The sequence below is a fragment of the Takifugu flavidus genome, chromosome 13 (assembly GCF_003711565.1).
Source record: "Takifugu flavidus isolate HTHZ2018 chromosome 13, ASM371156v2, whole genome shotgun sequence".
NCBI classification, from domain to species: Eukaryota; Metazoa; Chordata; class Actinopteri; order Tetraodontiformes; family Tetraodontidae; genus Takifugu; species Takifugu flavidus.
The window spans coordinates 9,321,230-9,344,669 of record NC_079532.1 but is presented as its reverse complement, the minus strand read 5'-3'; the positions used below and the strand labels follow the sequence as shown (position 1 = coordinate 9,344,669).

The 23,440-nt window shown below is 49.5% G+C and overlaps 2 protein-coding genes across 5 annotated transcripts; both read right to left on the bottom strand.

The window, feature by feature from the left end:
* Positions 1-8,911: 8,911 nt before the first annotated feature.
* borcs5 (BLOC-1 related complex subunit 5) lies at positions 8,912-12,243 on the bottom strand. Of its 4 annotated transcripts, none has more exons than XM_057051131.1 (5): positions 11,455-12,242; positions 11,109-11,252; positions 10,548-10,705; positions 9,553-9,843; positions 8,912-9,413 (listed from the first exon to the last, which is right to left on the bottom strand). In XM_057051131.1, exons 1-4 carry the CDS (start codon positions 11,510-11,512, stop codon positions 9,601-9,603), a joined length of 603 nt encoding a protein of 200 aa, XP_056907111.1. In that variant the 5' UTR covers positions 11,513-12,242; the 3' UTR covers positions 8,912-9,413; positions 9,553-9,600. The 4 variants fall into 4 exon arrangements, with proteins under 4 accessions (XP_056907111.1, XP_056907112.1, XP_056907113.1 ...); XM_057051132.1 differs by having other exon boundaries at positions 8,912-9,410; XM_057051133.1 differs by having other exon boundaries at positions 8,912-9,843; positions 11,109-11,249; positions 11,455-12,243.
* Positions 11,764-19,791, bottom strand: smc1b (structural maintenance of chromosomes 1B). The gene is made up of 25 exons (XM_057051123.1): positions 19,620-19,791; positions 19,137-19,325; positions 18,878-18,990; positions 18,498-18,701; positions 17,626-17,864; positions 17,168-17,426; positions 16,878-17,018; positions 16,584-16,666; positions 16,273-16,480; positions 16,006-16,191; positions 15,740-15,931; positions 15,516-15,662; positions 15,284-15,421; positions 15,092-15,208; positions 14,862-14,968; positions 14,630-14,771; positions 14,385-14,530; positions 14,078-14,231; positions 13,878-13,976; positions 13,651-13,807; positions 13,387-13,541; positions 12,872-13,023; positions 12,687-12,756; positions 12,504-12,614; positions 11,764-12,423 (listed from the first exon to the last, which is right to left on the bottom strand). Exons 1-25 carry the CDS (start codon positions 19,726-19,728, stop codon positions 12,313-12,315), a joined length of 3,729 nt encoding a protein of 1,242 aa, XP_056907103.1. The 5' UTR covers positions 19,729-19,791; the 3' UTR covers positions 11,764-12,312.
* Between the last annotated feature and the right edge of the window lie 3,649 nt (positions 19,792-23,440).

Here is a 23,440-nt window from a genome sequence, read left to right as displayed (position 1 = left end):
TCAAGTCTGTAGCTTCCTCGGAGATTTGATTTAAAACTTTCAAACCAAAAACTCGGTTTAAAACTTTGAATTTAAATGATTCCACCTGCAGCTTCCTGGAGTCCAGTCAAGTTTGGAAAGCGTCCCTTGAGGCGAGGCGAGCTGTGATGTCAGGTCGTGGTGTGTCCGGAACTGTCCGAGCTCCTGATGGACCTCATGGGCCGGAATACCTGCTGCTCCTGAGGTGACACCAGGCAACATCAGGGCCACATTAATTCCACCTCCTGATCAGGCTGATGGATAATTGTGCCTCCTGGGACCTCCGCAGGCTTCCCGCCTCCAAGTTCTCCAAAGTTGGAGGGAGGCAGATCAAAGGTGGAAACACGGGAGAAATGAAACTCCAGCGAAGACGGCGGGCGTTCTTCGGAAGAGGCGCTGCCCTCCTGACTGGGGGTCTGGGGGCATGATCCCGGCTCCTGAACACATCTGAAGACCGGAATAACTCCAGGATCTGGAAGCTCTTTTGGATCTTTCTTCATCTCTAGTTTAAAAGGTGTCGAGCCTGGAGGTTGTCGGTGGTTCGGTCGGGGGTCAGAGGTCAGAGGTCGGGAGGTCCGGTGGGATTCTGAGGTGGGAACGTTGTGAAGAAAAGCAAGTTGGAGAAGCTCTGAAATACCGAGGAAATGAGCGCCAAAGGCAGCATCTGTTGGCGCCGCCGCCGCCGCCATCGCCATGATCTCGGCTCCCTTTGGCGCGCAGAACATGTCACGCTCACAAGATGGAAAAGTACCGGAGCGAGATGGAGCGCCGAGATGGAGCGCTGCACCTCGGCTGTGAGCAGATGGCGTGAAGGCTTCTCCGGTCCAAGGCGGCTTCCTCCCGCTGAAGGCCAGGAGCCCCGGGAGCCTCGTGTTGTTCCGCACGCTGCATTTTTAAACCTCCACTGGGCCGGTGGCGGCGTCCTGCCGCTGTTCCGAAAGGAGGGAACTTGGTTGGAATGACTCAGACTTGGATCAACGGCTTCTGGACTTTTACTAACAGATTAGCATTCACGCCGTAGCGCCGCCGCCTCGCAGACACCTCCGTTTATTTTTACTCCAGCAACACGCCGCTGCCTGTGTCGAGCTGATCAGTCGTTAGAGCGGGAACAGTTCTGCTGGCCGGGAACGGCCCGGTTCTGCTGGCCGGGAACGGCCCGGTTCTGCTGGCCGGGAACGCCGCTGCTGTCCTGGAAATGTGGGTTTATGAGGATTACGGAGGGAAAAAAGCCCAAAGAAAGTCGTGTTAATATGAGATGTTGGGAGGCGGAGAGGAGGTTCAGAGACCAGAGTTGTGTGTTAGCGTGTGAGACACACACACACACACACACACACACACACACACTCACACACACTCACACACACTCACACACACACACACACACACACACACACACACACACACAGTCTCAACTGTAATCTCACACACACTCGCAGGCTGGAGGACATGATTAAGATTATCTTGGCAGGACGAGTGATGACGCAACATCTGGATTAAGAATTGAAAATCAAAAGAACGTAAATAAAAGGCGGCGATGCCATTTTGAGGACTGGACCTGTAAACATTCCAGATTACCAGATAATCTGCAGCGAACCAACCAGGGACGGACGTTCCTTCTGACTGAGGAAGGCAAATCGGGATTAAAGGAGCCAGCGAGTCTTTACGCACGCAGGCATTTATAATGACAACCGTCCCCCAGATTCACCAGTCCAGGGTGACTATGGGATGTTGGGATTCAACACCTGATGACGTCACTGCGGATGACCTCATCACAGCTTTAGCAATGACTCATGCTAACCGTTAGCATTCGAGAAAAGCCAGATTAAAACCCAAAGACTTGCTGAGCGCGGTGGGACGTGACCCACCAGGGACCCGTCACGTCCCACCAGGGGGTCCCTGGCAGCCCCGTGCTGGACTGGTCACCTGTTGGTAACCAGCTTTGCCTTCGAGAGGCAGGAAGGACGGTTTTGTCTTTAAAGCTACCAACCACCTCAGTTATCGATGAATGTGCTCACACACTGTTTATCGATCCTTCAGAGTGAGCTACGACCCCCCGCTGTGATTAAAGGAGGAGGTCTGGCCGGGTCAGGAGCCAGCCTGCATGGAGCCACCGGGGGACCAGTGAGGACGGGACCAGTGAGGACGGGACCAGTGAGGATGGGACCAATAAGGACGGGACCAGTGAGGACGGGACCAGTGAGGACGGGACCAGTGAGGACGGGACCAATGAGGACGGGACCAGTGAGGACGGGACCAATAAGGACGGGACCAATAAGGACGGGATCAATGAGGACGGGACCAGTGAGGACGGGACCAATAAGGACGGGATCAATGAGGACGGGACCAATGAGGACGGGACCAGTGAGGACGGGACCAGTGAGGACGGGACCAATAAGGACGGGATCAATGAGGACGGACCAGTGAGGACGGCTTTGAGGCTGCAGGACAACAGACAGCTGGGACAGACACGAGGAGGACGTGTGGCTCCTTCTGTCGCCACCAACACGGACAAGGACCGCCCAGGTTCTCCTGATGGAGCCCAGGTTCTCCTGATGGAGCCCGGGTTCTCCTGATGGAGCCCGGGTTCTCCTGATGGAGCCCGGGTTCCCCTGATGGAGCCCGGGTTCTCCTGATGGAGCCCGGGTTCCCCTGATGGAGCCCGGGTTCTCTTGATGGAGCCCGGGTTCTCCTGGTGGAGCCCGGGTTCTCCTGATGGAGCCCAGGTTCTCCTGGTGGAGCCCGGGTTCCCCTGGTGGAGCCCGGGTTCTCCTGGTGGAGCCCGAGTTCTCCTGATGGAGCCCAGGTTCTCCTGATGGAGCCCAGGTTTTCCTGATGGAGCCCAGGTTCTCCTGATGGAGCCCGGGTTCTCCTGATGGAGCGGTCCACTCCTCCCTGAGTCCAGTGGCTCTTAGCTTTGCCAACATCAATAACGCCGGAGGCGGCGGCGCCCGGCGTGACAGCGTCCTCTCAGAGGCAACGTGCGCTACCATCAGGTCACCGTTACAGGTCCAACCCGACGCAAGCGTAACCGGGCCGCTGGGGGGCCACGGGGAATCGCCGTAATCCCCCCGGCAGACGAAGGCGGGTTATCCCCACACCGCCGCCCCCCCCGCCCCCCAGGGAGGAGCCACGCCGCCACCTCCAGCCAGCAGGTGTCAACAAGCCTCCAACTCTGCAGAAGTTGCTGGCTCGGCTCAGCTGCCCACAGCAGACGTGCACGCGGACCCACGGCTCCACTCACCTCGGTCACGTCCATCACTGCGGCGGGGGACGGCGAGGGGACGGCGGGGGGACGGCGGGAGGACGGCGAGGGGACGTCAGCGCGGCGTGAAGGCAGGCGCGGCGGTGGCGGCGCTGCTGTGCATCCTCCTCCGATGGCTGGCTCCTCACTGAAGCGCCCTCTCTTCTTCCCTGCCACCCCCTCACTCTCCACTGCAAGGTGTCACAAGCAGCGTCTGCCCCCCCCCCGCCTGCTGCCCCCCCCCTCTTAAAGAGGCAGCACACGGCGCCACAGCTGCACCGCCCACGCCGCCTCCCTCTCTAAACTGCTTATTCTCCCTCCTGCTTCCGCCTTTAATCCCTTTAACAGCGTCGATCCGACCGGCTTTTTCTTCTTCTGTGAGAATATTACAAACGTTCATGTGAGCGCCGAAGGTCCTGAGCACGCCGCTGACCTGATCATTAACGTGGCTGCTCGGGGCGGCGTGCCGCAGCCGTTTCAAAGATCGAGGCGTCCTGAATCATTCAGGTCACACGGCGCCACGGCCGGTGTTGAGACGGCGCCACGGCCAGCGTTGAGACGGCGCCACGCTGCTGATAAGGGAAGAAAGAACCGTTTGAACCTTCCCCGTCTCCTCTGGTCAGCTGGACCCACCACGGGTCAACGATGGCTACACGTGCACATTTACCCAATTTATTTAACGATGTAACCTTCAAGGACTGCTGGAAAACGTCACACCCACCCACGTGCACGTCCTTCATTAAATGGAAGACGTGTGATCATCTGATGCTGTTTTGATTAATATTTCATAAACGAATGACTCATTTGTATTCATGACTGTTGTAAATATACTAATTTAGTCTTTAAATGCAGGACGATGCTGTCTAACAGCTAATGATAATAGGACTGAATGACTGTTGAATATAGTAAATAAACGCCAATAAACACACGATTTGCTGACAGGAACCTGCAGGAACACCAGAACTGGAGGAACCTTTTGATGTTCATCTCAAAGCTCCTCTGCACACAGTCGCGTATCTAATCAGCTCTGGGATTTAAAACCACCCCTCTTATCTGAAGCACAACTCTCTGATGCTGGACCGTTAAACCGGTCGGAAGCTCCAGTCCAGTTTCTGGCTCTTCTCAAGAAGCCCTCAAAGCTCAGCTGTTCACCAGGAGAACAAGAGAGCAGCGTAATCATCCTCTTGTGCCAGCAGGGGGCGCTAATTGCTATTCATTCCACAGGTCTGCTTGGCCCATAGCAGAGTCACCTTTATGACCACAGACATGGACGTCTGTCAGCGAGCAGCACATCTGCTGATGTCCACATCAGCCAGAACCCTGTGACCACCATCAAGCTCCGGGCTCGGGGGGACGTTGGAGACCAGCTAATCTAATTCATGAATAGATTAATAAATCAATGAAAGATTTATGAGCAACGCGAGGTCTAACTGGGATGTCTCCAGGTGATTGGATCTCCGTTACCAGTTGGCCCATTTAAGATGGAGGGACGAGCCACAACGCTGCTCCTGGAGAAACATCTAACACAACCACAGCCTGCTGGAGGCCCCCCCCTCTACGCTGCTGATCTGCAGGATGTGGGCCAGATGTTTCAAATATTGCCTCATTTTCGTCTTCAGCTGCTGCCAAAAAAATCCGATTTCGCGTCCTTTGATTCTAAAGCAGGAAAGGATGCGACTGCTTCTCCACCACATCCACTCCTGACCGCAGGATGATTAATACAGGACCTTGAGGAACGCCGAGAGAGTGATGATTGTGCCAGCTACAGTCAATACTTTCCCTCATCTCCGCTATACATCATCGGCGTTCCCATCAGAGAGGACGGAGAGGATCAGCACAGCTCCGCAGCCTCGCCGCGTCTCCATTACATCATCGCCAACTCCATCCATTACCTTGTCCCAAACCTGGGATTGGAATTGGATTCCCTGTGACGTGATTATTCATCTGCCTCCTTAATTTATTGTTTGTGACAAAAGAGTCGGCGCTTTTGTGTTGGGAGGAATTTGGGGCGAAGAATTGAGAGGGAGAAAAATGAATCATGGGGCAAAATGAGTGCAACACGTCCGGGGAGACGAACGGTTTCTGAAGAGCTGCCACGGAGCTTTAAACCTTTCAGAGAACATTCCTCTAGCTCCCCACCCACAGCCTGGTTCTGTTCAGGGTTTCTTCCTGTTAGAAGGGACGATTGGTCCATTTAAACATCATCTAAAGTCTGTTAATGAGATGTTTAACCACTGGAAGCAGCTCTGGAAACGGTTACCAAGGGCAACAGATGTCTGATGGCAGGTCTCAGCATTAAGGAAAACTCCATTCGGGTTGGGAACATCCCATCCTATCCCATCCTATCCTATCCTATCCCATCCCATCCCATCCATCCCATCCCATCCCATCCCATCCCATCCCTTCCCTTCCCTTCCCATCCCTTCCCTTCCCATCCCATCCCTTCCCATCCCTTCCCATCCCATCCCATCCCATCCCTTCCCATCCCATCCCATCCATCCCATCCCATCCCTTCCCTTCCCATCCCATCCCTTCCCATCCCATCCCTTCCCATCCCATCCTTCCCATCCTATCCCTTCCTATCCCATCCCTTCCCTTCCCTTCCCTTCCCATCCCTTCCCATCCCATCCCATCCTATCCCATCCCATCCCATCCCTTCCCTTCCCTGAATGAGGGCTGAATATTGATCAACCTGCCGTTTGAGGGGCTGCAGACGCTCCCAGTGTGGCTGAATATTCAGTCCAGAGCTACTCACGTTCTAACTGGGCGGAACGGGATGAAAGGCGGCGCGGCGGCTTCTCCTCCGGCTCCCTCCTTCCAGGGTCAGAGCTTCTGAAATGGGATGAATTATTCAAAACGCCGTTTAATGGATGTTAATGCTGCGGTGGAGGTCACAGCGGCGTGCACGAGCCTCCAGGAGGAAACCCAAAATCACCGGTTTGGGAGGAAAGCCCCTTATTGAGTCAAGGCTGGATGAACGGCTCAGGTTTGGATCACTGGGGGGGGGGCAAAATAGAGCCTTTTATCCGGTTCTGTGTGGTGGGACTTGTTTATTCAGAGTTGATGGGTTACTTTAGATTTTAGTGCCAATTTGTTGCAAACACATAATTTGATTGATATTTTGGGAGCAGCATTAAAGCAGTTAAATCCAGTCGAGAGCCGGATTCAAGCCGAGTTTTCCACCTGAGGTTCTGCTCCCCTGGGTGAGACAGCTTCTGCCTGCTGGGCCCCAAACCCAGCTTGGATCAAGCCCTTGAGGACTGGATTTGTCCATCCCTGTTTTCTTTTACCTCTCAGGAAGCAGCAGAAAAGGAGAGGACGTTTCAGGTGGTGTTGTGAACGAAGCTGGAGGGTCCTCACAGACGCTGAACCATCGGAACAAAGCAGGACCCAACCTCTGATCTGCTGAGCAGTGTAGAGAGACTCAACATATTAATGAAGGATCTCACACACACACACACACACACACACACACACACACACCACACACACACACACACACACACACACGCTGAGCAGCCAGCTCAGTACAGGCTGAAGAGGAGGCCATTGTTGACCATAATTACATTTCCATAAAAAGAATACACAGGATAATGAGGTCCACCTTCTTGTTGTCGTCCCTCATGAAGCCGCCGTCCTGCCTGAACTCCGCCCCCCCCGGCGGTGCCCAGTGGTCCACGCCACGCTGAGCGCGCTGAAGCCACAAAGCTGACACCCAGTGGTTCTTCAGAGCAACCTTCATGGTTCTGCTGTTCAGACCTTCTCAGGGGGAGGCGCTGCTCCGCGCCCCCACAGGCTGTGACCCAGAGTCCGGTTGACAGTCTGGCTGACGCGCCGATGCCCGTCCGTCCACCTGTCCGTCCTTCATTCGTCCGTCACTGTCAATCAGAACCATCAGAACTCCTCGTTGCTTCACTGGAGCTCGACTGACTAACGAACCAGTAATGCAGCAGCAGCGTGAACCTTCTGTTGGAGCTGAACCCTCCAGTCCCATCTACAGAAACCCGACGCGTCCTGGTCCATCTCGCCGGTGACGGACCGGCAGAGCAGCATCCTTATCAACCATCTCCAACGTGACCCAGTTTGGATATCGGGGGTCAGTAACTGTTGCACTACTTGACTTTTGGCCAGTGTTGTTTCCTAGCAACAGTTAAAGAGCAGGAAGCCGTCTGATCCGGTTTAAACCCCAGAGTGAACGGTGCCATTGACGGGAGAGAAATATTTGTGTTTGTGTCTCCCTCCTGTTCTCCTGTGTCTCCCTGACAGCCTTGGATTTATATTCAAATGAGGAGGATACGTGGGAAATTGGATTTCCCTTTCATTCCAGACAATGGCTGCCCTGGCGGCAGGTGGGATGGAATCAGTGACATTAATATCCAGCTCTGAGCGTCAGGAGCTCCTCTTCATCATCAGCCGCTACACAGAAGGCAACGCCAATTTCTGCTCCAGCCTTCAAATAATAGTCCCTGGGCCGTTAAGGACATATTTCAAGTTTTAATTTACACATGAAAGGAAATCTCAAAGGAACCAATTCAAAGGAAAAGTAAGTCTCTACCTTGTGTCAATGAATTCTGAATTATTCTGTTCCTTAAAGCCATTAAAGGCAGGTGGATCCTTTTGTAGGCGTAATCGAGCTCAGCGTGTTTACATACTGATGAAAAATTCAAGAAGCTACTCAGCCGGTTTAATCAGACTGAAGCTGCTCCATCTAGGGAGGAGCTGCTCTCTGGTACCAGTCGGGCCCTCCAGGCAAAACCCTTTAATGCCACTTCTCATTAGAGCTCAGCACACGTGCGGCGTTCCCAAAGACGTTCATCCCAAACTTTAACTTCAGCGTCAAAGCAGATCAAACACACAACCTCCAACCGCCTCAGTTTCTTCAGTGTTCTCGATGTTTTTCCAATCATAAAGCCAAAGTTCTGGTTCCGTGTGACTCCCCCTTGTGTTGTGATTACAGGTTTGGGCCAAAGGAACTCACAGATGGCGGCTGAGCTGAGAGACACCGACCAGGTCAGCCGGAACATGGCTGAAGAGGGAAGCTAATGGGCTACTTACCGGTCCTTCTTCCTCACCCTCATCTGGCTGGATTAGGCCAACCCCAACAGAGAAGGTAAAGCTCCAGCTCTAAGCAGAGGGCAGAAGGTACAGGGGTTAGAACAGATGCTGACAGCCTGTCACAGCCAGGGGTTTAACGGGGGTGTGCAGGCCTCCAAACCAAAGTGCTTATTATCATGATTTGGACTGAAGTGGCCAAATACCTGGAACCTTCTGAGAAACGTGCTGCAGAATCAACAATGATGTGAACAACGGGGTTAAAACAATTACAACATGGATGCGTGATGTCCCTTTATTATCTCCAACGAACATCAGCCTCCAGCACTGTCGGCGCCGCTCGCAGCTGTTTTGGGTCTCAGGGTGATTAATCACGTTCAAATGGCTTCTGGTCCAAATGGTCCGGCTGTAATTTAGATCAAATGAATCAGGAAGTAGAGGGAAGAGCACAGGAGGGGACGTGACCCACCGCAGCTTTTTAATTTAATGGTGCAATTCTGAACATTTAGACCTCAAACAAAATGTATGAAGCCAAAATCTTCCAAAACAACCAAACGATCGGAGACGAGCAAAGACGGAAAACCTAAAAACGAACACGGCTGATGTTGAAACGTGGATTCATTTTACTTTTTGACGGTTTCACAAACTGCAACATTTATTATTGATTAATACTTTTGGACAATTCTCTTCTTGGTTGAAGCACGGACTAAAACTGGAACTAAGGAATTCTGGCAGCAGGAATCCTGCGTAAAAACAAAGAGTCTGCACAGCTGGATCCATCAAGCAGGTGATTTCTCCCATCTGAGGTGATGCTGCCGAGGCTTCAGGAACTCAGCCGTTACGTCTGAAGCTGCAGTGGAACCTTTCATCTGTCTCTAATCTGCATGGAAACAAAGTCGACCAAGTCAACGTTGAGTCTATTGTCCAAAGGCCTTTCTGGACCACCTTGTGAGAAGCCGTCCAAATCCTTGTGTGAGCCAAATTCCTCTTGATGAATGTCTCCATAAGGGTTGTAGGATACGTCCGCCATCATAGCTCTGGTACGTCATGGACAGGTTGATCACAGAATAGTTCGGGTAGCAGATCGTCTGTCTGACTCCTGCTGAGATGTGTGAAGAAAGTGGAGATCTGAGATCTTCATGTGTAAAACTCGACCGTTACAATGAAGGGAGAGGGTGAATGTTCTAGTGTTCTGTAGTGTTCTAGTGGTTCTGGGAACATCTCCCCACAGAAGGACAGACCTGCTACTCCTCCCAGACAGAGGGTGGCTGGACTCTGCTCAGAGGCAGCTAAGGAAGCTGCTTAGTGGCAGAATCCCCGTCCGGCCTCATGCTGAAGGGCTCCAGGCGTTCGCTCTCAGGAAGCATGTTGTTGAGGCGCTCCATCAGCGGCACCGTCTGGTCGATGCCCATCTGGATGCGTCTCAGGATCATGGACATCTCGTTGACTTTCTGGATCTGCTCGGCGTACTTGGCGTAGCGCTTCTGGCGCTCCTGCATTATGCTGAACAGGGTCTCAACGGACAGATCCATCTGAAATTAAAACAGGGTTTTCTTCAGTTACAGCACCAACAATATTTAAACAGGAAAATGCTTTAAATAACTATAAAATTCCTTTAAACAGGACAGAATAGCGCAGAGTCCAGCTGACCTCGAACAGACTGGATCACATTTCAATCTGCCCTGCATAACAATCAGGGAAGGCTTGGATGTGCTTTAAGAACATGTTGGGCATTTTAAAAGCTGTCCTTGGCTCTTTGTGACTGTAATTACATTTGAACACAGCAGCACTTTCTTTGAACTCTTATCTTTATGCTGCTGCCACCCTCCAGGGTGCCGACAGTGTTTTATGGCTTTTGTTTCATTTCTACAATGTTTCACATCCTGCATTTACCATCCAAGCCATTAAGAATATCAACGAACAGACTCTATAAATAATTGGTAAAGTAATTTTCACATCTACAAATAAGAAAGTGACCTTGGTGATTTATGGCTTTATCATTTCAGAGATTACTATGTTTAATAACCTCCCATAAGATAAAATATAATATACATCTTGGTGGTGCAGGGATTCACTGGTCCCCAAAGTATAAACTAAATAGTTGTGAGACTTTGATTTACCACAAGAGGGCAATATTTCCACTTCATGCTTCAGGAGAGTTCCTATAACTTAGCTGCTATAACTATAAATTTGGCTGGTAATTAAATGTGTGAACACTCATGTCTGCTATGGTTACTTCTTTAATCCTCTTGACCAGGGCATTCTGGTCAAAGGCCACAGCTTCAGCACACTGGTGGAGGTGATCTTGGTATCTGATGCAGAGCTGCAGAACCTGAGCAGCATCCAGCCTTTCCAGATACACGCTGCTGGGCGACGTCTGGCCACTCAGCACTCCTGTGGAGAGGCGCCCACAAATGAAACGCAGAACCAGAGTAGCACTTGACAAGAGCACAAGACATGATAATTATTGTCATTAACTTAGCACAGGATGTGGCACAAGTCACCCTTCTGATATTTTAAGAAGGCAACACCTACACAGGACACTTGGCTCATTATTCCCTGACAGACAGGGTGCTGATGGGATACAGCGAGAGCGTCACTGCACAGTTTAAAAATGGACTGGTGCAGCTTGAGGATGACACCTCAGTCGCAGCTTATCTGACGCAAGGAGCCTCATTTTAATTCAAATCACACCTTGTGTCTCACATCAATGTTGTAGATTTAGCCAGCTGTACCTCGCGACATGCAAGCTAAATAAAAAGGTTGGTTTGGGCGGGTCAGTGATGCTTAAGCTCACCTTTTAACAGAGGCTGAAAAGTGGGTATTTCTTGAAGCTTTATGACATCCGGATCATTGTGGATGTTTCGCAATGACTGGGTACCCTGAGCGACAACAACAATATCATCCATCTTTGCCTTCTGCCTCGCTGGAGATGGTGCTGCTGCAGAAAACAAGTTACAGGATCAACGATGGCAAATACACCCTGCAGAAACTGACTCAAATATGCAAATGTATACAAGTATGTGCATTTATGGCGTACACACACACATTGGTAGACGTGTCCTAGCTATGCTTGAATACTAATTTGGTACTCTTCTACAGTAATGAGGAAAAAATGAAGCTATAAAGGATGTCACACTCACCAGTTGAATTAAGATCGGAGTGTTTGTGCTCCGCATCGCCACTTTGTTCAGCACCCATAGCGCTAACCTTAAATTAGCCTCTTAGCGGACAGTGTAACCCACCGTATTAAATAATGTAGACATAGACTTTAACCATTAATGTAGTGCATTAAAAAAACCAAGTATCAACCTTGGAGGGACAGTGTTAGTATCGTTGGAGTCAGGCTAGTTAGCGCTCATTAAATATCGCCTCTCCGCATTCAGTCGCTATTTCCGGCTACCTTAAAGCTCAATCACGAGTGATGCGGTGAGTGACAGACAGTGCGCAGCTTCCTGGTTCCTATTTATATTTTAATTGTAAAGCACAGTACTGATAGCAGTGGCGAACACTTCCGTAAATAGCTATCACGTGATGTCGACCGACCCCGGCCAGACATGTTCAGCTACCGCCCCCTAGCGGCACTAACGTGCAGCACACCGGGGAGCGGAGTAATAACCTGGTAATCATTTAATACAAATAACTCGTTTAAAACATAACAGCAATTATTTTGTATTAATTCTTCGTTTAACTAACTTCAGAATGAACCTAGATAAATTGGGCTCTCGTGGCCAACAAAACAGTTGAGAATGTAAAACCAATAATACTGGTTGGACCTTTTCTAAGTAGAGGTTTTTACATATTCGTGAACACAGAAACAGCCTCTACATTTCTCTCTCAATGATAAACGCTTCAGATATAACAACTTCACAACCCTCCAACCGAGTCTAAAACAGCGCTTGACTTGAGCCTTCCGGAGCAACTTAGAAATGCTCTGAACACACGAAGACTAACGATCCAACAGCGATATTGAGCTGGACAGAAATGCTTCCCACAGGAGGCTACACAGGCCTGACTCTCTCCACGTGGGCCTGCTTTTCCCTGGCCTCCTCAGCCAGAGGGTAGGGTCGTAGGTCCAGAGTTAGAATGTGGCTCACCATGCAGTCCTCATACTGTAAAAAGGCAAATGTCACATCAGATCCATGAAGACACATTTGATCACTTGCCAAAGCTTTTAAAAAATGTTAGTTACAACAGAGTAAACCCCCAGCAAAGCATCGGCCTTGGAGAAGAACTCCTCCTTCAGAGAGATGACAATGATCTGCATGTTGCTGCTGGACTCGTCCTGGAGGAAACTGGTCACCTGGATCCAGAGCAAAAACACCAGATCAACAAAAAGAGGAAACCAAAGGAAGTCGCTGATCTGGAGTTCCACCTTTCCAATGTTGCTGTTGTCCAACGCTGCATCCACCTCATCCAAGACAAAGAAAGGAGCAGGACAGAAGCTGACGCCAGTGACCGCAGCGAGGAACCCCCCCAGAACAAAAGACAGGCGTTATGAACCAGCAGCAGGGCTCATCTGGAACAAAGGGTGATGTAAAACCTCTTCTGCATCCGTACCTGTGGATGGCGAACAACAGGGCCAAGGCGGCGATGGCCTTTTCCCCGCCCGACAGATTGTCCATGGACGTGAAGCGTTTCCCCGGGGCCACGCAGCAGTAGTTGATGCCCCCGAGGAACGGCTCATCGGGATTGTCTGCACTCAGAATGGCCTGAGCACAGAGCTCCGTTATTGCCTCACCTGTGTTACACACGCTGGAACGGTTTTGTGGATAACACTAACACAACTTCTGTTGAGTTCGGTCTGACTGCTGCTTTTAGCTCGTTTCTGGGTGCGGAATCCAAAACTGAGCTCCGTTTGTCGCTATCAGGTCAGGTTTTTGGGTCAAAGCATCCAGATAGCAAGTCTGAGTGCAGCTAATCAGGGGATTTGGCTGATGTGGGGAACAACCTTGATGTGCTGGAAGAAACCTGAGTGCAATTTGAAATTTGAGTTTTAATCAGCATAAAAATCGAACTCAACAGAATTGTTCTTTAATCCTTCCCCAGTGTCATCAAATGGTTAAAGGCAACACCTGAGCGCTGCTGTTCCTGCACAACCGTTTATAGATCTGGTCAATCACCACGGAAACGTGCTCGAAGCACTTGTTGAAGCGCTGACAGCGCTGGAATTTCACTTGCTCAAACTCTTGACTGCACTTCCTCACAACTCTGGTGCTGGCATCAAACGCTGAGAAGTGACAGGAGAAAAATGGCGGCGCAGGTTGATTTAAACGTCCCTTTAAATATGAAAGGCATTCTTTGTATTAAAATGATGATCAGAATAGATCAGGAATTACCTTCTGCCACACCCTGGAACTTGTCCTTCACCTCCCTCACCTTCTCCAGAGCTTTCATGTTGGGGGCAGTGGTGTGATACAGCACGTCCTCTACAGACGCCAGCGCCTCTCTCAGCCGGTGCAGGCAGGCCTCGGCCTCCTGCTCTGTCTGCACACTCTGGGGACGTGCACGAGCAGCGTTAGAAAGGGACGCCTCACAGGCACGTTTGGGTGGGTTCACGTCTCACCCTCAGCTCTGCAGCCAGACTGGAGTAGTCGACGATCAGCAGGGCCTCCCTCTCGTACAAGTCGAGGGTGCCCAAGGTGCTTTCAGTCTCTGTGTCCATCTGGAAGCACACACACACACACACACACACACACACACACACACACACACTCAGTTCTAGCTGTACGACTCCAAACTCAAATGTCCTTCTGGCCTCTGTACCTGCACCTCGCTGATGTCATTCAGGTTCCCAGACAGCAGCGTGATGGGCAGCCCCTGGATTTTGCAGGCCAGCAGCAGGTTGTGTCTGGCCATGCGTTTCTGCTCCAAAGCGGTCTCCGCACTCATCACCTCCCGCTGGAGCTTCACAAAATCCCTGAGAGCATGAGGCAGGAAAGAAAGGCAGTTTTAAATGGTGTCATTAAATATGATAAATGGTCCTTGGAGCACATTAAACTCATGAGACCATCTTCAATATTAACTCCTCTCTCCATATCTAGACGTGCACTCGCAGTAGTTAGACACGCACTTGTTGATCTTTTGGATGCTCCTGGACTTGTGATCCAGCTCAGCTTTGGCATCGGCCACCTGGCTGGTCTTCAACAGCAGCTGATTCTTCAGCGCTGCCAGTTTGTTCTGGGCTTCCTCCACATCCAGCAGCAGCTTCTTCTCCCCCTGAGTGTGAGGCAGAAATCAGGTTTACCTGCATTGTGCCCCTCAGCAGCACACAATGGTGCTGTCGCCACGTTAACTAGTTCTAAAAAAGACAAACACCTCCTTATGTTCAGCCATCATTGCCTCAGTTTTTTTAGTAGTTTCCTCCATTTTGGACCTCTTGATCTTCTGCTGATCCAGTTGCTTTTGTTCGTACTCCAGTTGTGCGTTGAGGCGAGTGCGATGCGACTCAAACTCCAGCCTGCAGAGACACAGGACAATCATCAGCCCAGTCTGTCCCCTGCTGATCGCTCGGGTCTCGGTGGCATTCTCAGAGAGGTGCTGGTCGTACTGCTTCTTGTCCAGTTCCGTTTGCTGTTTCAGATACTCCTGCTCGTACTCTCTGATGGTTTCCACACCGATCTCAGCGCAGAAGTCAGCAAACACCGAGCGCTCGATCTGAAAACCACAGAAGGTGCACACTCATGAGATATGGGATCCATAGTCAAAATTAGAGTTTCTGTTACAACACAGCAAATCTAAACGCTCGGTTCACGTAAGACGACGGTTTACACGCGTTACCTGCTCAATCTGTTCTCTCGTCTTCTTCATCTCCGCATCCTTTAGTTCCACACACTCCTGCTGCATCTGGATCTGATAGTCCAGATTTGCTTTTTCACTCTCCAAACGAGAGATCTCCTGAAATCAACCAGCACCATCATTTTCTTTTCACGTTCCAACCACAACGAACGGACATGAAGGCTGAAGCCCCACCGCTCGGTAGTGAACTACGTTCTTCTTTGTGATGTTGTCCAGGTCAGCTTTGGCATATTTCAGTCGGGTCTTTGCTCCCTGAGCCTGAGCGACGATCTGCTTCAGATCTGACTCCTTCCGCCTCAGTCGCAATAAATCCTGACGGAACCAGAGGCAACAACAGGACCACCGTCGTGAGCTTCTCCAGCTGCTGAGCCTCTTCCCAAAGGGGATACTTGTCCTGTTAACTCACTTGGAGCTCTGCTGTCAGCTGGTCTTTCCGTTCCTTCAACTGCACCACAGCTTTCTCGTCCCAGCAGCGAGCTTTGTTGCGCAGGTCGCTGGACCCTCCTGAGATCACCCCTGACTTGGAAAACAGCGTCCCATCCAGAGATACAGTCTACGGGAAACAGACGTGCCGTTCAAAGCGTACGTTGTGCACAATGACTATGGTGGGTTTGTGTTGTGGAAGTTCACCTTGTGGCGCTCCGGTCTGTCAAAAGCCACGCTCTTTGCGTCTTTGATGCTTTCGCAGACTAAAGTGTTGCCACAGACAAAGTGCACGGCCTTTCTCAGCTGGTTCACGCCCACAGCCGCGCTGATCTGCACAACATCCACCAGCATCTTGGCACCAGGCACCGTCCTCAACCTCTCATTCAGAGGACTCACCTGGGGCACAAAGGTGCAATCATTTCTCTGCTCCTCCGTTCAGTCACGACACCACTGACGCAGCCTGAACTCACATCTAAGTAGTCGATGGGCAGGAAGGTCTCGGGTTCAGCTCGCTCGTTCTTGATGAAACTGATGCATTCACGGGCCACCTTCTCTGAGGACACAACAATGGCGTTCATGTAGCGGCCAAACACCTTGGTGACAGCGAGCTGGTACTTCTTATGGATGGGGCTGCACAAGTCAGCCAGTCGACCATACTGGAGCAAAGGTAAATGATGAACAATTACTTGGACTTGTCACAACATTCTTACCTTCCTGACACCTGCCTCCTCTCTTACCACAGCTTCAGGGTAGAGTCTGGACAGTTTCTCCAGCAGCTCTTTGCGCTGCAGCTGTCTCTTGCTCTCATGGTTGTCCAATCGCGCGTTCCTGAGCTCCTCCAGCACCTGGCTCAGTTCCTGGGCGACCTTCTCGCTACGCTGACGTCCTCGCTCCAGCTCTACACTCAGACTTTCCTCCTGGCGCCGGGATTCGTCGAGCGTTGAGCTGAACTCCAGAAATCATTCATTCTACTTTAAGCAGCTGATTAATTCGCCGTACGACTGCTCATCAGGGCACTGTGGTGTAAAATGCCTGTTCCATAGTATACCTGCAGTTCTTGGCGTACTCCTCTAGCTTCTCGGCCCTGCTTATCAAATCGTCCAGCTGAGCCTGGTTGCTCCTGAGAGCCGCCTACAACAGATGCATCGTGATCGTGTCTGGGTGAGTTCCTGTACCCGGTACTGGCATCGGGCCTTTTTAAAAGCATCAGTACTCGGAATAATTGTCATCACCAGCCACTTTCAGGCTACATCAGCTCGGGACATAAAATTACCCATGTATACAGAAAATAAAGGAGTTATTTAACTATCTTTGGAGACCTCTTGATTGCTATCAATTGTACCTCCAGTTCCTTCTTTCTGCGCTGGTCAAAAACGATCTTCTCGTGGTCCGATCTCACCTCCCAGTTCATCTTCTCTGCCTGCTGGCTGAGACCAGCACCCTGCTGGTGAACCAGCTCCTTCAGGTCTCTGTATTGCTTCAGCTGAAAGAGAAACACATTTAAGGCACGTGAGGTTTTAGAGTTTCAACTGGAAAGGTTACAATCAAAGTTGAGTGGCCCAATGACCTGTAACAATCTGGTGGCAGTTGATACCAAAAATGTCAGGTAAACAGGTAAACGTCTGCACAGACCTGATCCTCGTCCAGCTCGATGTGTCTCTCCCGGGACATTCCTTCCTCACGTGCCTTCTTCTCGTAATTCCTCCAGCTTCTCTTCAGCTCTTCCATCTGTTGCTTTCTCTCCACGAGCTCCTGCTCCTTCGTTACCAAAGTCTTCTCGGCCTTCTTCAAGGCATCACGGGCCAGCTCCATCTTCTTTGTGAGGTGGGAGGAGTTGACTTTAGCTTTGATGTACTGGGCGTTGGACTGGGAATGCACGTGCTCTTGAGCACTGAGACACAGCCAGAAGAAATGAATCCTCCACAAACTTGCTGCCAGAGATTCAACATGATTCTTGCATTCTAGGAGGCTTATTTTGAATCCACACCACAGAACCATATTTTGCATTATGAGCTACTGTAAATGATGTTTCCTGTTACACGTGTTTGATTTTTATCAGTGTTTATGACAGCACACAGGACGATACACACCGGATCTCCTTCTCCAGGTGCTGCTGCTCTCTGTTGAGGCGTCCGTGTTCCTTCTTGCAGGTTTTAAGCGCCTGCTCCTCGCTCAGCAGCTCGTCATTCTTTTCACCCGCAGCCTGCTGCTTCTCCCTCAGGGTGCCGCTGAGAACGCTGACGGCCCGTTCGTTCTGGTGGAGCTCAGCAAGCTTCAACTGAAGGCGTTTGTCCTGCAGCTCGTCCAGCAGGGCCTGATATCGCTGAGCCTGGAATTGGGAAACACGTGTGAAGATCCAGAGAAATGACAGGTGCAAATGAACGCAACACACACCTTAGACAAGGAAATGTTCCGATCACTCGTTAAAATAAGCTTCAAAATAAATATCAGGCCAAAATGGAGTCAGTGGTCTACGAGCCTAAAAATGTTAGCATTTATACCTACGTGTTGGTCGGTCTGCCTGTCTCTGCAACTTATCCACATTTAGTATTTGCAATTTTAATCTGCCATAAGATTAAAATAGTTTTAAATATGAACTGCACCTTATTACCTCACCCAGTTACATCAGCTGTGCGTTAGCTAGAATGGGAGCTTCCCCGGCAAAATAACTTTAATAACCTCAGAACTGGCGCTTGGCTCACTGAGCTCCGTCCAAATTTGAGAAAAAGGCGAACAGAAAAATGAGTTCACAGATGAGTTGAATCGGGGTCTAACACAATAACATCCCGTTCACCCAGGAATTATTCTGGCTATGAGAACACTTGTCCTTTGGCTGTCTAATATCTGATAGCATCACCATCACAGGGGCGATGCCATTTTTAAGTTTGAAATGGAAGTTCAACAGGTGTGCTATTAAAATAAAAAAATGTGATGAGTTAAAGAGGCTTCGGCCTTCAGATACCTCTACTTTATCTTTGAACATCTGCTTCCTTTCAACACTGGCAGATTTCTTCTTGTTGAAGTGAAACTGTGTGTCCTCTTTAGCCTTTAGCAGGGCCTCTTTCCTCCTAATATACTCTGCTGCCAATTCTTTTGACTGGCTTATGCTTTCAAACATCTTGGTCCTCTCCTTCGGTTCCTTCAACGCTATAGTCTCCACTGTACCCTGATATGATAATGAGACACATGTAAACAGTCAATGTACAATATTACTAACACGCACTCCTCTTTGTTTTACTCTCATGCTGGATGGCATTTTAAAGGAAGCTTTAACATTTCAAAGGTTGCCATCATTAATGTTCAACACCACATGCGTAGATTATGGTTGATAATAACATTTACCTGGAAAACCAGACAATTTTGTGCCTTGGACACGATGCCGACCATCTCCAGCTGCTCCAGGTACTTGGCCAGGGTGAATTTGACATTATTGATGAAATACTCAGAGGAGTTCCCTAAAACACAGTAATTGGTGTCTAAATAGTTCTGCAAATGAATAAAACATGACGGACTACAACTCCACACAATGATAAATATCAGAACAAAGATCCTTTTTAACCAAAGTCGAATTTCTAATCGAATAAGTGAGTCAGAAGCGAACCGATGATGCGCCGGCAGAACACGACCTCCTGCTCTGCGTCGCCCCGGTACCGGATGGCCACAGAGGCGCTGTCCGACACCGGCTGCCCGATGTGGGCGCCGTGGATCAGGTCGCGAAGCTGCTTCACCCGGAGGGTGGACGACCGCTCCCCCATGGCGAAGCTCAGGGCGTCCATCAGGTTGGACTTCCCTGGTGACGGAGCCCCGTTAAAACACACGCAAATATATAGTGTAGCCGTTAACAGCAAGTAGCCTCGACCACTACAAAACTGCCTATAAAGTCTACAGCAATCACTAATTAAGCATTAAAAAACATATAGATTTCCTGGGTATGTCAATTAAATAAGTGACTACGACACCCAATGACTCGTGTTGAGCATTTACCTGCAAAAAGAGGAAAACATATAAAATAAATGACAACGCTAATTAGCGTATATTAACCTGGCTAGTTAGCGAAGGCTAACCGTTTAAAATGTCCTCTTACCGGAGCCATTAGTGCCAATAATGCAACTGAATCGCATCAACGGGCCGATAATTCTCCTTCCTCGCCAGGACTTGAAGTTTTCGATCTCAATTTGCTTCAAATACCCCATTTTAGTTCGTCCGCTAGTTCGTAGTTCGTCCTCGCAAAGCGGCAGGAAGTTGAAAGGCGGGAGTTTGCTCATTTAACGCGCATTTATACGTGTGTTGTAACACATTTATAACTAGCAGCGAAACGCAATCGTTTAATAACAATGCAATATTCTTAACAATAGTACCCACCGACAGGCAAATGTATATTTCTGAACGTATGTGTATATAGATGTAAAACTATATAAATCCATATATGTATGTATAACTAAAACTCCGTCCAGGTGTAGTGTGGCTAGATGGCCAGCAGAGGGCGCCCCCGCACATGACCAGGCAGCTTTACAGCAGATAAATAAGTGTGAATAAATTAAATAAGTGTGAATAAATTAGTTGAATAAGGAGAAAGAAAATAGAGATCTGAGTTTGTAGCAGCAATGCAGCAGAAACAGAAGACATGATTACATTGGGATGTCTTTTAATGGATTTATGTGTTGGAAAGCATGTGATCGCATAAATTACATAAAGGGCGTTAATGTTAAAATATGGTCCAAATGCTCAGGAAAAAAGCAGGTGATTCTGATGTCTTTAATGACCAAAAATGTAATTGTGAAATTGCGTGTAACGCAGCCATTCATTGCATAGATGAAGGTTTAAGTATGTTATAGCCTCATAAGGATAGTGATGCATAGTGACTGTAACAATGCAATCAAATAAATTTAAACTGGAACTCTGAGCTTGCGGGTGAGGACTTCTCTCATATATCTCTGGCGATAACTCCACCAACCTGAGGAGGAATATGGGATGCAAAGATATGCAAAGATGTGGAAAGATTGGACTCGGTTTCACACAGGAAAATTGATGATCGAGCAAAACACTGAGCAAGAGCTGAAATAGTAGAAAATATTTGGATTTATGTATTCTATTGGTTTTAAACCTGGAACACAATGCAATATTTTTAAATAGACCCCCCCCCCCGGAGGTCTCCAACAAAATATGAAACCGATCAGGTGCTCTTGATGGGCGGGGCCTTACACACGTGGGGGGAGGGGTTTAACAGCTGAGATCATTTCATCAGTAGGGGGACGCAGAGACTTTAAACTGGACCTTTATGTCCATTTATTGCCACTCCGCCTTGAGAGGCTTGTGCCAGAGGTCGGGGGGACGGTCTGCTCATTACGTTACTGACACCACGTCCCAGCTCGCCGGACTGTGGGAGAAGGAAGGTGAACAATTACTGAAAAGTACCGGCCTGAGAGGGAGGCCGAGCCAGGATCATTTCACCATGACAACTGCACAAAATATCTTTCAAATGTTCCTTTTCGCTGATTTATTCACTCTTGGATTAAACATACTGCGCTTTGGGATATTAATCACCAGGGAAAGGTCAGAAGGTCAGGCGTTAAAAACATTTCTGTCCTGGAAGCTAGGAGGACAGGAATGGGAGGATTTGGGTTTGGTCCAGAGTTATTCATCCTTATAGCTGCTGGCTGATGCCTGCCTGTTCTCATCAGCGGCTGTGACACTGCCAACCCACACCACAATTATTAACTCGGTCTGAACGTGTTGCTTCCCTTCACCAAACAGGGAACTGGGAGGGCGCTTTAATCGGTTTGGGAGGCTCCAAGAGACGTGGGAGTTGAGCTGGGACCTTCCATCTCCCAGCATGGAAATTATTTATTACTATTCTTCCTTTGTGCATCTGAAAGTTTCATGAATGCTCATGAAAAGTGGTTTTACATGCAAATGTGGGCATCCTGCGTGTTTCCTTCCTTTTTTCTTCCACCCTCTGCCTCTAAAAGCTATACGAACAAGGCGCCCCTGCCTGGCTTCTCCTGCCGGGCTATAAATAGACCCATTTACATTGCATTTCATGGCCGTGCGCTCTCTCTCTCAATATTTCAGAGGCCCACCAGAAAATTGCCCATTAATCATTTATCGCTCACTCGTTCATCACATTTTGCACATGTGTGTTCACAAGTGCCAAAACTGTCTTACTGGTGTTTATGTTTGATGCTCTTCATCAGCACGACGGAGGAGGAAAAGCGACTGCGCACGTGTAGTTGACTTTATTTTGCATGTGTGCTTATGTGAGCGGGTCATGTGATCCCTCCGGCTTCCAATCTGGCGCCCAGATGACAGACTCAAGGACAAGTCGTTCACCTGTGCGTCTCTGTTGTCCTTGAACCCGCCCAGGTTAAACACTGAAATGAGCCGGGACACAAACCCAACAAGGTCCACATCCTTGGACGCTGTCCCAGTCTGTCCTTGACCGGACTAAAGTCCCGCAAACAAACCCAAGTGGACCCGTGGACCCAGTTCTGGTACCAATGATCACCCAGCTGGAGACATCAGACCCTGCAGAGGCTACAGGAGGGACGGGCAGCAAAGGCGAACTGTCCCCCGGTGATTCACAGCGCTCCTTTGATCCTCCCTCTTTAATGTTATTACTTCTGCATCCTGAAGATGACGTGTGTCCCTGAAGACTACCTCCTTACCTTCCCTGCACGTCAACCATCCGAGCTCACAGCGAGCTGACACGCTGTCCTCGGGCTGTTTCACTGGACTCCGGGACACATTAGTCTCTCCCTTTTTTCTTGCCAAAGCACCTCACAGAAATCCTCGTCTTGTCTAAAAACGTTTGGGGGGGAAACTCCATGAATGATTTTAACAGAGGGAACCTTCGTCCAGGGTCTGACTCCACTGCATCATGCCTTAAGATTTATTTATTACGTAATGGTCCAAGAATACAGACGACAGCAGCAGGAAACGCACTGCCTCATGTAAAAATAGAACAGTGAGAACAAAATGATTCGGTTATATTTAGCTACACTACCCCATCCCCTTCTATAAATGGCAGGAGAGATGTTTGATACTGCCCCCTGAGGGGATGCTGGACGCGCCAGGACATCTCCATCCCTGTCATCTCTGAGCCAAGCGGACAGACGCTGCATGTGGGCTTTTTCCGGGCTGCGTGTCATCAAAATTTCACACACTGCTCCTTATTCCATTGCTCAGCTTTACCTATTCCAGCAGGCAGCTGATGAACTCATGGGGGCGAGCGAGGGAAGTAAAACCCATGGAAACGGTAGCTCGGAGACAAGTGGCCCCCCGTGCCGGCTCCAGAGATATTGGATTCTTGCTGAGCTTGTTCCAGCCTGTTTCATTGCTCCAGATTGTCAGGGCTCAGCACAAGTGGTCCCAGAAGTGAGAAAAAGGAGGACGTGCACATATTAACCAGAACATTATGTGTCTGATAAAACAAAGGAGAAAAAGTCTGATTTATGTATCATTGCACGTCTAAAATCACATCAGCCCAATAAGAATTTGGGTCTGACGTTATTTTATATTCAGCAACTTCTAAAATACGAGCGAAGCTGACCTGGAAATGCTCTCAGAAGGGAGGACAACAGAGGGAAACCATAGGACAACCAAGAGGACTCCGACAAACTGGAGGACAAACCAGACAAACCAGAGGAACCAGACAAACTAGGGGACTGAGACAGTCCCGAGGACAGGCCAGAGGACTCCAGCATCCCTGTTCGAAGCCTCGTCCTCCTGGATGCTGCTGTAGCTCCTCAGAGGTGTTTACGGGACTCCTGATGTCCACGTCTATTGTGGGACATAAATGACACATAAATGAGATGCTGAAGATACACACCTCATAAACGCTCTAACACTTCACTTATTTATCATTTGAGATCTTCTAGCCAACTGTAGCAGCTTGACTTTGTCCTT